The sequence below is a fragment of the Tursiops truncatus genome, chromosome X (assembly GCF_011762595.2).
Source record: "Tursiops truncatus isolate mTurTru1 chromosome X, mTurTru1.mat.Y, whole genome shotgun sequence".
Lineage (NCBI taxonomy): Eukaryota > Metazoa > Chordata > Mammalia > Artiodactyla > Delphinidae > Tursiops > Tursiops truncatus.
Window position 1 is genome coordinate 38,747,289 of NC_047055.1, and position 15,395 is coordinate 38,762,683.

General features: G+C 37.6%; 1 protein-coding gene across 2 annotated transcripts in view; it reads right to left on the reverse strand.

Annotated features, from left to right (window-relative positions):
• RNF128 (ring finger protein 128) overlaps positions 1-15,395 on the reverse strand; it is a 98,539-nt gene that overhangs the window by 13,748 nt on the left and 69,396 nt on the right. For both annotated transcript variants that reach the window (XM_019949490.3, XM_019949489.2), the window contains exon 3: positions 1,096-1,167. In XM_019949490.3, the coding sequence (XP_019805049.1) occupies positions 1,096-1,167 (72 nt within the window). The remainder of the gene's footprint in view (positions 1-1,095; positions 1,168-15,395) is intronic.

Consider the following 15,395-nt stretch of genomic DNA (forward strand, 5'->3'; position numbering starts at 1 on the left):
GTGTGGGTCTATTTCTGGACTGTCTCTTCTGTTTCAAAGATCTAAAGGTCCATCCTTTCCCTAATACCATGCTTTCTTGACTACTGTAGCTTTAAAATAATTCTGCAACTCAGAAAATGTGAGTCATCCAAATTTGTTTTTTATCAAAATTGTTTTGGTTATTCTAGTTCTTTTGCTTTTCCAAATAAACTTAGAGTCAACTTGTCAATTCCTACAAAAGGTGCAACTAGGATTTTGATTGAAACTGCATTGAATCTATAGATCAGTTTGGGGAGGAAGTGACATCTTGACGACAGAGTCTTCTAACCCATGAACACGGTATATCCCTCCATTTCTTTAGGTCTTCTTTGATTTCTTTCTTTCATTATGTTTTGCCCTTTTCAGCATATAGATCTTGTACATATTTTGTAAGATTTATACCTAAGTATATAATGGTTTTGGTGCTATTATAAATGGTATTTTTTATTTCAATAAGTTCTGTAGCTATATTTTTATTGTAGTACAAACTTCCATAGCGATTTTTTGATACGTGTTTTATACATCAATGGTAGTTTTCAATTGTGCTAAATCTGAAAATGGATGTTCAAGTAGAGTTGTACTGAAGCACTGTAGTAATTTCCTGTTGCTGTAACAAATTACAATAACTTAGTGGCTTAAAATGACACAAACTTATACTCTTACTGTTATTGCTCATGGCCCCTTTCTTGCATCACTGCAACCTCTTGCTTCCATTGTCACATCTCCTACTGCACTGTAGTCAAATCTCCCCTTTCCTCCCTCTTATAAAGACACTGTGATTATACTTAGGATCCACCTGGATAATCCAGGATAATCTCCCCATCTCAAGATCCTTAACTTAATCACATCTGCAAAGTACTTTTTGCCATATAAGGTAACATTTACAGGTTCTAGGGATTAGGACCTAGATGTCTTTGGGGGCCATTATTCAGCCTACCTCCAGCATCAAATAAATTAAAAAATCAATAAGATTTATAAATTCCAATGAAAATCACACTTTGGAAGAACATTTAGCTTTTAACAATGGCTTGGTAGCACTGCTTTAAAACAAATAGCATTTACAAGTCATAAATGCACCTTGTCTCCTTGTTTCAGTGTGCGGAGTTGAAGCCTTCCAATAGCTTTTTTGGCGTCTGCCTTTAATTGTCTCTGTAATAAAAAAAATAGCAGGTATTAGAAAAAGTATTTTTAAAAGAAATATGATAAAAAAGGTAGAGAGGATTAATAAATATTTATGAGGTAAAAGTCAATGTCTAAGTAATTTTTAAAAGATAAAATTTAATTAGCCATAATAAATGCCCATTTATCTGATACCAAGCAGGATTTTTTTTAATTACTGAAACCTTATGTTTCCCTACCTTCTTAAACAGCAGCTTTGGGGCCACAACGGTAAAGCTATGCGTCCCTATTCCAAATGGATTCGGATGCTATGAATTTTCAAAGCAATTTTCCTATTTTCAAAAGCCCAGAGGACCTTAAGTTACATCTTTTCCAATTTCTTTTTTGAATCGTGTCTTGTTTGGTAGAAAGTGCATTGGATGCAAATGGACCTAGCTTCAAAATCTGACTTTGTCACTTACTAAATGAATAATCCTGGACAAGTCATTAAACCTTTGAGCTTGTTTACTCATCTATAAAATGAGGATAATACCAATCCTTACAGTGTTATTTGGTATTAGGGAAAAAAATTGCTGTTTATAACCACTACTGCCTTGTAAGGAGGGTGGATTCTGAGAGTGGTAAGCCTTTTTTTTGTTTCACTGAACATATACCTAGATGAGTTTGGATATGCAAAGGCAAGTCCATGGCTCATTTAGGGACCAAAGACTAAAATATTACATACATATCTATATCTATCCATATACATACACACGTGTGTGTGTGTGTATATATGTGTATATATATATGTGTATATATATATGTGTATATATATGTGTATATATATATGTGTGTATATATATATATTCAAATATATATATTTGAATCAGAAGTGAGGTTAAGGTATAGGGGGAAATTTAAAAGGTGAGGGAAAAGTGAGAAAGAGAGGAATCAATGAGAGACTATCCCTCTGTGTGGGAGGAAAAATCTCCCAGGTGGTATGAGATATTTGGTGTTAATTTGAAATTATTTGTGATGCCACAATTAACCTTCCTTCTATTTCAGTAAAATCTACCACATACACGAATGCCTCAAGTGAAGATATTATATGTGTAAATTGAAGAAGAGGCTAGGTTTCACACCTGGGTGAATGCTGTATGGAATAGAGAGATAGCATGTGCAGCATGGCAAGATGATAAGCAATCTTCCTATTTTGTACTGTAAAATGAACAAACTTATAGAAATTCAGCAGAAAGTAGGTGCTCAGAACCAGAGGTCTTGTGAGGATGTCAACAACTTCCTCATCCCCCTGTATGTACCTCCATCCCCAGCAGGGAGACCCCTAGGTGACATTGAGGTTACATGAAAATTAGAGATAACATTAAGTAAAGTATCCAGCATAATGTCTGGCTGATAGCAGACACTCAATAAAATGTTTATTAAATGAAAATATAAAGTACTATTTATTCATCAATTAGCATTACAGATTTATACATATCTGTAGCAAATATATTTTGGAAGGGAATAATCCATGGGTGTAGATATGTGAGGAAATTCCTTAATGCCCAAACCTGCCTCCTATAAGATATCATTTTGTGAAACGTATTTGGCTTGATGCCAAGGACATTACTGCCAAAATATTTCTTTGCTGGCATAGTAGCAGCAGAAACTTCTCAGATTGTTACCTGACTGGCAAATATAGCTCACAGAAACAGCTAATAGGAAGGCCTAGCTCTCAGAAGGAAAGAGGCATTAATCGAAGCCCTTTCACTCTCTGAGACTTAATCATGGATTTCACTCACAAGGGGAATTTTATGATGGTACTTAATTTTTTAAATAAACTTATTTATTTTATTTCTTGGCTATGTTGGGTCTTCATTGCTGCGCGAGGGCTTTCTCTAGTTGTGGCAAGCGGGGGCTACTCTTCGTTGTGGTGCACGGGCTTCTCATTGAGGTGGCTTCTCTTGTTGCGGAGCATGGGCTCTAGGCACGTGGGCTCAGTACTTGTGGCTCGCGGGTTCTAGAGCGCAGGCTCAGTAGTTGTGGCGCACGGGCTTAGTTGCCCCACGGCATGTGGGATCTTCCCAGACCAGGGCTTGAACCCGTGTCCATGCATTGGCAGGCAGATTCTTAACCACTGCGCCACCAGGGAAGCGTGGTACTTCGTTTTGAGCTTAAATATTTTCCCTTCTGTCACTTGCATCACAAGTAAATAATAGAGTGACAGTGAAAGGAGATACACTTAGGATCTTTAGAGCTGGAAAACTCTTAGAGTTCACCTAGCCTGAGATCTAATCTGACAGATAAGGAAACTGATGCCCAAAGAGAAAGAATGCTGTGCTCAAAATCTCAGAGTTGGTTAGTGTCAGTCCCACTGAAGCCCAGAGTTTGGGAACACTTAACTCTGACTTCAAGGTAGCCATCTTTTGTTTACTGTGGCTTGGAGCAGGAAGCTAGTACTACTTCCTTACATTTATATAGTTATTTTATAATTATTTTTGATATATATTACCTCATTTAATCCTCACAACAATCCCCTAAAGGAGAGGATATTTCCATTTTAACGTTGAGCAAGTGGAGGCTTGGAAGAGTAAAATAACTTGTCCAAAAGGGCCTGCAGCCTCTGAATGATAGGGCTGGTACTGGAAGTCTGCTCTTCGTATTCCAAGATTCCATTACGATACAACCATCCAAAACTTTCTTAAGTTTTTCCAACTCCTGGATTCTACGGTCTGTCAAATTGTGGCCAGTCCTTACAGTGAACAGCCAGTAGGCCCACAGGATTCTGGCCCTGGCCTAGATTTCCAAACATCACTACTTTCTTTTCCTATAAAGCATGAGCTATTTCAACACGAAGATGAAAAAAATGCAAATGATACAAAAATAGAGCCAACAAGAGAAAACTGGGCAAGGAAAAAATGTAGTTGATAAGAAGTCTTTGACAATCATTTTGCAACCTGTCTTTAGAGCACTTCTGATTTAGGTTTAAGTAACAAGCTCTATGACACAACTGGGGAAATGCACTCACAAGGAAGTAATACATCTCTAGTGTATTTACCTGATTAAATCTATATAGTCTGATTTCTCATTCCAAAATATTCAATGAAATATAAATGCATGAGTCTCCAGTGCTAGTGTTCATCAATTCATCAGGGATGAACGCTAACTATACAACTTTGATTATATCCAAGACTAATGCAAATTAATTTGAGAGATGGGATTGAACACAAACTTTAAATGTAATGTCCAAGTCTGTGTGAATGAGAAAAGTGGAACTTACATTAAGACCAGAAGATCCAAAAAAAAAAAAAAAAACCAGAAGATCCTAAGCAAGGGACTTGATTATGAAGCAGCCCTAGAATTTTAAAAAATCCTTTAAAGGGCAATTTGAATATTTCCAATAACTCTTACCAAGCTTTTATAAAGAAAAGACATTTCTTTCAATATGGAGGAGCGACATGTGGTTTTGTTAAGAAGCACAAACTGTATTTTTATAACCTGAATAAAGGTCACTTTTAAAACTGCCATCAGTACTCAAACTATTTCACTGTCACACTGATAGCAGGAGTTCCCAAGATGCATCCATTCCTCTAAAAACTGACATATGAGAACAAAATTAAGACCAAGTAGTTTATATTAAATATATGTTTGGGTAATTTTGTTTAAGTCAAACTTCTGGCTTTAACATTTAAAGAGAATATGCCCCAATGCAAACTTTAATTTATATTTGATTCCTTAAAAAACAGAACTTCAAGAGTATATCTACTTTGTTACACAAATTACTTTGGACACCTTTTCAGTACCTCTCCACCATATCAGAATTCTCCCCTACCCTATAAATTCCAATAGCACATTGTTTCTACCTCTTATATTCTGTAGTTGTATTATTCATGTGTCTTTTTCTCCTAGTAGATTGTGAGTAGGTGGAAGACTGGTCCTTAATCATTTAAAAAAAATTCCCATAATGCCTAGTAGTTGCTCAAAGAATAGCTTCGGAGTTTAGAAAAACAGATTTTCATGATTTTCTCGTCTAAGTTTGACTCATTAAAAGCTTCTATTCTATCAAATCTGGGAAAATAAAGGTTTAGAGAACACGTATTGGGCCCCTGCCATGCGTCAGGTTTAACCCTAAGCTTTTTACATGTGTCATCTTGTTTAAACATTAACAACCTTATGGAATAGGTATTTTAATATCCAAATTTTATGGACAAGAAAAGGTTCTGAAGCTTGACTAAAGTCCAGGCAGCTGGTTAGTTGCAGAGCTGCTATTCAATTCAAGCCCAGGTTCTATGTGGCTTTAAAGTCCATGATCTCTCCACTATAGCACACTTCCTCCACTGTGTAACAGCAAAGAAGCCTTTAAAGGGCTTCACATTCCTTGTGAAGAAGATAAATGAAAGAAATAAGAAAAAAACCCCTCAAAGTCAGCTATTATCCAATCTTCAAATCCTTCCTCAACTGGCTACTTACTGTGATTTGGGGATCTCTTATATATATATATATTTTTTTTTTAATAAATTTATTTTTGGCTGTGTTGGGTCTTCGTTGCTGTGCGTGGGCTTTCTCTAGTTGCGGCGAGCGGGGGCTACTCTTTGTTGTAGCACACGGGCTCAGTAGCTGTGGCTCGCAGGCTCTAGAACTCAGGCTGAGTAGTTGTGGCACACGGGCTTATTTGCTCCGCATCACGTGGGATCTTCCCGGACCAGGGCTCGAACCCGTGTCTCCTGCATTGGCAGGTGGATTCTTAACCACTGCGCCACCAGGGAAGCCCTGGGGAGCTCTTTTAAACAGGTATTTTATATCAATAGACTCTACCCACCTCTCCCCAATCCTAAGAGATACCTGGTCTAAGAATATTTGGCAGAGTAGAAGATTGATTCAAAGCATCTTGGTTTTTCGCCAACTTTCTTAACAGAAGCTTAATGCCATTAGTCTATTCAAAAGCTGGGACGGTTCTAGTCACTGAAGAATTTCAGCTGTATAGTTGTTTTGTTTCTGAGTGACACTTTAAGTGGACTGAAAATGAAGAGTCAGGTCAATTCTTACCCTATATTACAATGTTCAATTTTTAAATTACAGTGAACTCAAAGATATTTTACCTAGTTCATCTGTGAATTTATATCAAACTAAGTAAAATAAATGTTTAGTCTGGTTATTTGTCACCTGGGTTTTGGTCCCACAGCATTCAGCTTTTAGTTTAACTGAAACCCACATGAATAACACTAGGCACGTAGTCAAACCTAATTACTTGATGGTGGGGGGAGGGAGTGGATTGGGGTATGTAAAAGCAAGAAAAGAGGGTAGATATAAGCAAACTATATTTCCCTGTTCTTAAGTCACCACTTTTTTAAAAAATTTATTTTTGGCTCCGTTGGGTCTTCGTTGCTGTGCACAGGCTTTCTCTAGTTGCGTTGAGTGGGGGCTACTCTTTGTTGCGGTGTGCGGGCTTCTCATTGTGGTGGCTTCTCTTGTTGTGGAGCACGGGCTCTAGGCACGCAGGCTTCAGTAGTTATGGCGCGCGGGCTTAGGTGCTCCGCGACATGTGGAATCTTCCCGGCCCAGGGCTTGAACCCAGGTCCCCTGCATTGGCAGGCAGATTCTTAACCACTGCGCCACCAGGAAAGTCCCTCACCACTTTTTTAAAATAAAAATTTTCATAAAAATTTGGCTCGGAATTTATAAAACAGAATACTTAAAATCAAGGATTATAGTAAGAGGATTCTTTTCTTCAGATACATTCCTCTGAACAAAATCAAAGTTTGAGTGATGTGGCTGTTTAGATATATGAGAACTGAGAGAAATCTACTTTTTTCCCCAGCAAAAACCTAGGCATGGAATCACTGTATTGTACACCTGAAACTAATATAATACTGTATGTCAATTATACTTCAATTAAAAAAGATAAAGCCCAAAAAAACCTCTGTATAATATTTGAATGAGAGTATTCCTAAAGGAAAGAGGAGGTGCAGACTATAGAACAGCTTCCCATAAGTCTATGGAACTACAGAAATAGGAGTACAGACCACTTACACAAAGGTGATCCCTGTGAACAGTGTGAGGAAATGCACTGTAAGGAAGAGCAGTCAGAAAAGGGGGAATTTACCCTAGGAGATAGGTTATGACTCAGATTATAGCATTTTTCAAAGAAAGACAATCAAAACCTTTATTAGAGTAAGTGAATATTTTTAAAAATCCCGACAGACCCATTTTAAGAGCTTCCTTTTGTCCAGTGAGAAAGTCAGAGAAAGACTATAAAACCAGGTCCTACTCAGACAAGAATTTGTTTAATCTGCTCTTCTTATACAAGAGCCAAAGCAGTGGTTTTGTAAAGGGCTCTAAATCTCAAATTCAGGCAGGAACAGATACATACAAATGCACCAACTACAAATATGTATATATTGCTAGTGGTACAGCATGCAGACACCTGGTAAGTCTTCCAGTTAATTTCATATACTAGGACAGTAGAGAAAATTTAATGTAACCAGAAATGTTTCAGATAGTTTTTAGTCATGCTTTAAGTTCAAGGACAAATTTTAAGACATTAATGTAGCTAAGTTCTTCCTCATCTGAGACCACACAGGAGTGCTATCTCTTTGGCAGCAAAGTATAAGGACATGTGTTACATATCTCTGCCCAGGAAGCCAATTTGAGTCTCAGGATCTGAGGCTCAGATGGGGGACTGGTCACTAGATAATTCTGCTAGCAGTTGGCCATGCTGCTCCAAACTCAGGACCCCAACAACAAAACCAGGTGCATATTATTTATCCTGATTGTTGCTCTAGATGTGTATAACAAAATCATCAATCACTAACATAAAGAACACTTTGACTCATTTATTTTGTAACTGAAAGTCTGTACCTTTTAATCTCCCTCAACTATTTCTCTCCTCCCCCCACTGCTCCCCACCTCTGGCAACCACCTGTTTGTTCTCTGTATCTATGACTCTGTTTCTATTTGGTTATGTTTGTTCATTTGTTTTGTTCTTTAGATTCCACATATAAGTGAAATCATACAGTATTTGTCTTTCTCTGCCTGACTTATTTCACTTAGCATAATATCTTCTAGATCCATTCATGTTGTCGCAAATGGTTAAGATTTCATTTTTTATGGCTGAGTAATATTCCATTGTATACAGCGAGATAAAGAGGCACAAGTTTCAGTTACAAAATAAATGAGTCACCGGTATGAAATGCACAGTGTGTGGAATACGGTCAATAATTATGTAATATCTTTTTATGGTAACAAATGACAACTAGACAATCATGGCAATCATTTTCAAATGCATAGAAATATTGAATCACTGTGTTACATACCAGGAACTAACATAGCATTGTAGGTCAATTATATTTCAAAAACAAACAAACTTGGGACTTCCCTGGCGGTCCAATGGTTAAGACTCCACGCTTCCACTGCAGGGGGCGCAGGTTCGATCCCTGGTCGGGGAACTAAAATCCCACATGCCGCGTGGCGCAGGCAAAAACCAACCAAACAAACTTACAGAAAAAGAGATCAGATTTGTGACTACCAGAGGTGGATGGTGGGGGAAGGGGGAATTAGATGAAGGTAGTCAAAAGCTACAAACTTGCAATTATAAGATAAGTAAGTACTAGGGATATAATGTACAACATGACAAGTATAATTAACACTGCTATATATTATAAATGAAAGTTATTAAGAGAGTAAATCCTAGGAGTTCTCATCACAAGGGAAAAAATATTTTTTTCTATTTCTTTAATGTGTATCTACACGAGATGATGGATGTTCCCTAAACCTACTGCGTTTAATCATTTCAGGACGTATGTAAGTCAAATCATTGTGTTGTACACCTTAAACTTATACAGTGCTATAAGTCAATTATATCTCAATAAAACTGGAAGAAAACAGAAAAGCAAACAAAACAAAACAAAACAAAGAAAATAAAACCATTTGACGACCACATTCCCAGGGCTGGCCAAGGGCCAAGCACGGTTTCCTTGGAGACTTTCAAGGAGTAAGCAGCTAGATCTACTGTGTTGTCTCTTTCCTTACAATCTATTCTCTCTCTCAATCATGGTCTTTTTAACAACAAAACAGTCATTTTGGGCTTTTACAATTAGTACAGCATTTATATATAAAGTAAGGAAGAACAACATAACCATATCTAATACTTGCAGAAGGCAATGAAGGATGAAAATAGGCTCAAAGAAATAATTCTTCCCATCTATAAGACCATTTAAAACATCTTTATATTGATGTACCAATTTAATTATCTCTTTACTCCCTTGATCTATGGCCACTTGAACTTTGGGATGAACTTGTACAGAGCTATTTAAAGTAATAAACTATATCTAATTCTTCCTCAGGCCAGTCACTCTCCATTGGTATCACATCCTGGGGAGGTTTTAGTTCAGCTTCCCAATACATTTCATTATCATAAGATGTATTTATATAAGGCAGTTGAACCTTACCAACAATACCAGTATTACGCCATATCACAGTATGGTTATGATACAGTTTCATCTGGTTACAAAAGAAGTCAGGAAGTATCACAGAAGTGTTTATTAAATCTTCCTAGAAGAAACTGTTCTTTGACCACATACCAGATATTATTATGGACAAGTGTTACCACCAGTGGTGATGATTCTGTCATTTCTAGGTTCCATGTTAGCTGAGGACAAAGTCAATCATTTGTCTCAACTCACACTATTACACAGTTTTCCCACTGACTGTCGTGCAGCAAGGCTGTCTCCCTCCCATGGGGAATACATGGGTATCATTCAGTATTATTCCTATTCCTATAACTCATCTTATTTTGGTCCATCCTTTCGGAGAGGTGAGTCAGAGATCAGCAATGTAAGTTACAATTTCACCCAGAAAGTTTATGGCTCTGCATGTGTCTCAAAGATGCTCTTCCTGGGGCTTCCCTGGTGGCGCAGTGGTTGACAGTCTGCCTGCCAATGCAGGGGACACGGGTTCGAGCCCTGGTCTGGGAGGATCCCACATGCCATGGAGCGACTGGGCCCGTGAGCCACAACTACTGAGCCTGTGCGTCTGGAGCCTGTGCTCCACAACAAGAGAGGCCGCAACAGTGAAAGGCCCGCACACCGCGATGAAGAGTGGTCCCCCGCTTGCCACAAACTACGGAAAGCCCTCGCACAGAAACGAAGACCCAACACAGCCAAAAATAAAATAAATAAATAAATAAATAAATTTATTATTTTTTTTAAAAAAGATGCTCTTCCTGAACTTCCATAACTAAAATTGGAAGGTCATTACCCCATGACTACTTGGGTCCCCATTTGGAGTAAAATAGTTAACAGACCCTGTTGTGTCAGAGTATACGCTCTTCCCAAGTGTTGAGTGCTAACATTCTCTAGCATTATGTATTGGGTCTGTGTGACCATATAACTAAGTTTTTATCAGCTTTCCAAGTGGCTTCCCATTCTTTTCTCTGCTCTTGGAAGATGATTCCTACCAATCTATTTCAGAGAGTAACTTCTTTTCTTCTGAAAGACAGTTTTCATTAAAAGTAAATTCAGCTTGTTCCATTATATGAAGGCCAGCTTCTCTTTCACCTAGAGCCCTGTTTTGTTTCACTGGCCAATATTTAATCCAACACATACCTTGTTTCCACTGAGTATGGACTGCTTGAGTAAGGTTAAGGTACATGCACTGTATCCCAAAAATGCTGGGTGTCTCATGCCAGAGTCAAGTGGATAATGGTGGCTCCCAAACTCGGTTTAGTTTGAGCATGCCAGAAGGTTTTCCATAATCTTCATTGTCTTAGGTTAGGGTTGTTCCCAGTGAAGACATGAATCCACCATATAATGCCTAATATGTTATTTTCATTCACAACCCATTGATATTTTTCATCTTCTTTAAAAGCTTTCTATCCACAAAAACAGGGATGATGTGTGTTCTGACACATCATACTACGGAATGTCAGGCATACGACCACTATATGCTGTCCATTATAATTGGGCATTATGGTCATCAAAATTTATGGTTATACATTTATCAGTTTGCCTGACATTATCTACTATGTGTCATAATGGTTCAGAGGGAAGACACTCCTGAACATTCTAATGAATTTTAACAAAGGTAAATTTTCATTACTCAGTTTCAGTATTATTTTTACCAGCAAAATGGGTATAATGCAGTTAAATATTTAGTGATAGTTATAACTATCATATGCATCAAGCTTTATGTTTTAAAAATAAGAAGTCAGGAAAATTAAATAATATGTAAATGACATTTCAGCACTCTCAAGTATATACAAGCAAAAGCGATTATCAGTCATATATTTAATCCTTTAGTCACCAAAGGATAAACAGATATAACCCATTAAGGAGTGGAAAATGCCCTCTCAAAAGCCTTCTCTAAAAGGTGAGAAGTTTTTTAATTTAATTTTATTTTTTTATACAGCAGGTTCTTATTAGTCATCAATTTTATACACATCAATGTATACATGTCAATCCCAATTGCCCAATTCATCACACCCCCACCCCCACCCTGCCGCCACTTTCCTCTCTTGGTGTCCATACGTTTGTTCTCTACATCTGTGTCTCAATTTCTGCCCTGAAAACCAGTTCATCTGTACCCTTTTTCTAGGTTCCACATATACGCGTTAATATACGATACTTGTTTTTCTCTTTCTGACGTACTTCACCCTGTATGACAGTCTCTAGATCCATCCACATCACTACAAATGACCCAATTTCATTCCTTTTTATGGCTGAGTAATATTCCATTGTATATATGTACCACATCTTCTTTATCCATTCATCTGTCAATGGGCATTTAGGTTGCTTCCATGAGCTGGCTATTGTAAATAGTGCAGCAATGAACATTGGGGTGCATGTGTCTTTTTGAATTATGGTTTTCTCTGGGTATATGCCCAGCAGTGAGATTACTGGATCATTTGGTAATTCTATTTTTAGTTTTTTAAGGAACCTCCATACTGTTCTCCATAGTGGCTGCATCAATTTACATTCCTACCAACAGTGTAAGAGGGTTCCCTTTTCTCCACACCCTCTCCAGCATTTGTTGTTTGTAGATTTTCTGATGATGGCCATTCTAACTGGTGTGAGGTGATACGTCATTGTAGTTTTGATTTGCATTTCTCTAATAATTAGTGATGTTGAGCAGCTTTTCATGTGCTTCTTGGCCATCTGTATGTCTTCTTTGGAGAAATGTCTATTTAGGTCTTCTGCCCATTTTTGGATTGGATTGTTTGTTTTTTTAATATTGAGCTGCATGAACTGTTTATACATTTTGGAGATTAATCCTTTGTCCATTGATTCATTTGCAAATATTTTCTCCCACTCTGAGGGTTGTCTTTTCGTCTTGGTTATGGTTTCCTTTGCTGTGCAAAAGCTTTTAAGTTTCATTAGGTCCCATTGGTTTATTTTTGTTTTTATTTCCATTACTCTAGGAGGTGGATCAAAAAAGATCTTACTGTGATTTATGTCAAACAGTGTTCTTCCTATGTTTCCCTCTAAGAGTTTTATAGTGTCTGGTCTTACATTTAGATCTCTAATGCATTTGAGTTTATTTTTGTGTATGGTGTTAGGGAGTGTTCTAATTTCATTCTTTAACATGTAGCTGTCCAGTTTTCCCAGCACCACTTATTGAAGAGGCTGTCTTTTCTCCATTGTATATCCTTGCCTCCTTTGTCATAGATTAGTTGACCATAGGTGGGTGGGTTTACCTCTGGGCTTTCAATCTTGTTCCATTGATCTATGTGTCTCTTTTTGTGCCACTACCATATTGTCTTGATTGCTGTAGCTTGGTAGTATAGTGTGAAGTCAGGGAGTCTGATTCCTCCAGCTCCGTTTTTCTCCCTCAAGACTGCTTTGGCTATTCGGGGTGTTTTGTGTCTCCATACAAATTTTAAGATTTTTTGTTCTAGTTCCATAAAAAATGCCATTGGTAATTTGATAGGGATTGCATTGAATCTGTAGATTGTGTTGGATAGTATAATCATTTTCACAATATTGATTCTTCCAATCCAAGAACATGGTATATCTCTCCATCTGTTGGTATCATCTTTAATTTCTTTCATCAGTGTCTTATAGTTTTCTGCATACAGGTCTTTTGTCTCCCTAGGTAGGTTTATTCCTAGGTATTTTATTCTTTTTGTTGCAATGGTAAAAGGGATTGTTTCCTTAACTTCTCTTTCAGATTTTTCATCATTAGTGTATAGGATGCAAGAGATTTCTGTGCATTAATTTTCTATCCTGCAACTTTACCAAATTCATTGATTAGCCCTAGTAGTTTTCTGGTGGCATCTTTAGGATTCTCTATGTATAGTATCATGTCATCTGCACACACTGACAGTTTTGCTTCTTCTTTCCCAATTTGTATTCCTTTTATTTCTTTTTCTCCTCTGATTGCCGTGGCTAGGACTTCCAAAACTATGTTGAATAATAGTGGTGAGAGTGGACATCCTTGTCTTGTTCCTGATCTTAGAGGAAATGGTTTCAGTTTTTCACCATTGAGAATGATGTTTGCTGTGGATTTGTCGTATATGGCCTTTATTATGTTGAGGTAGGTTCCATGTATGCCCACTTTCTGGAGAGTTTTTATCATAAATCAGTGTTGAATTTGGTCAAAAGCTTTTTCTGCATCTATTTAGATGATCATATGGTTTTTCTTCTTCCATTTGTTAATATGGTGTATCACATTGACTTGCGTATATTGAAGAATCCTTGCATCCCTGGGATAAATCCCACTTGATCATGGTGTATGAGCCTTTTAATGTGTTGTTGGACTCTATTTGCTAGTATTTTGCTGAGGATTTTTCCATCTATATTAACCAGTGACATTGGTCTGTAATTTTCTGTTTTTGTAGTATCTTTGTCTGGTTTTGGTATCAGGGTGATAGTGGCCTCATAGAATGAGTTTGGGAGTGTTCCTCTGAAATTTTTTGGAAGAGTTTGAGAAGGATGGGTGTTAGCTCTCCTCTAAAGGTTTGATAGAATTCACCTGTGAAGCCATTTGGTCCTGGACATTTTTTTTTTTTTTTTGCGGTACACGGGCCTCTCACTGTTGTGGCCTCTCCCATTGCGGAGCACAGGCTCCGGACGCGCAGGCTCAGCGGCCGTGGCTCACGGGCCTAGGTGCTCCGTGGCATGTGGGATCTTCCCAGACCGGGGCACAAACCCGTGTCCCCTGCATCGCCCAGCGGACTCTCAACCACTGTGCCACCAGGGAAGCCCGGTCCTGGACTTCTGTTTGTTGGAAGATTTTTAATTTCACAATTTCATCACTTGTGATTGGTTTGTTCATAGTTTGTATTTCTTCCTGGTTCAGTCTTGGAAGGTTATACCTTTCTAAGAATTTGTCCGTTTCTTCCAGGTTGTCCATTTTATTGGCATACAGTTGCTTGTAGTAGTCTCTTAGGATGCTTTGTATTTCTGCGGTGTCTGTTGTAACTTCTCCTTTTTCTTTCTAATTTTATTGATTTCTGTCCTCTCTTTTTCTTGATGAGTCTGGCTAATGGTTTATCAATTTTGTTTATCTTTTCGAAGAACCAGCTCATAGTATTATTGATCTTTGCTATAGTTTTCTTAGTTTCTATTTCATTTATTTCTGCTCTGATCTTTATGATTTCTTTCCTTCTGCTAACTTCAGGTTTTGTTTGTTCTTCTTTCTCTAGTTCCTTTCGGTGTAAGGTTAGATTGTTTATTTGAGATTTTTCTTGTTTCTTGAGGTAGGCTTGTATAGCTATAAACTTCCCTCTTAGAACTGCTTTTGCTGCATCCCATAGGTTTTGGATCATCGTGTTTTCATTGTCATTTGTCTCTAGGTATTTTTGATTTCCTCTTTGATTTCTTCAATGATCTCTTGGTTATTTAGTAATGTATTGTTTTGCCTCCATGTGTTTGTGTTTTTTACGTTTGTTTTCCTATAATTCATTTCTAATCTCATAGTGTTGTGGTCAGAAAAGATGCTTGATATGATTTCAATTCTCTTAAATTTACTGAGGCTTGATTTGTGACCCAAGATGTGATCTATCCTGGACAATGTTCCATGCACACTTGAGAAGAAAGTGTAATCTGCTGTTTTTGGGTGGAATGTCCTATAAATATCAATTAAATCTATCTGGTCTATTGTGTCATTTAAAGCTTGTGTTTCCTTATTAATTTTCTGTTTGGATGATCTGTCCATTGGTGTAAGTGAGGTGTTAAAGTCCCCCACTATTATTGTGTTACTGTCAATTTCCTCTTTTAGAGCTGTTAGCAGTTGCCTTATGTATTGAGGTGCTCCGATGTTGGGTGCATATATATTTTAAATTG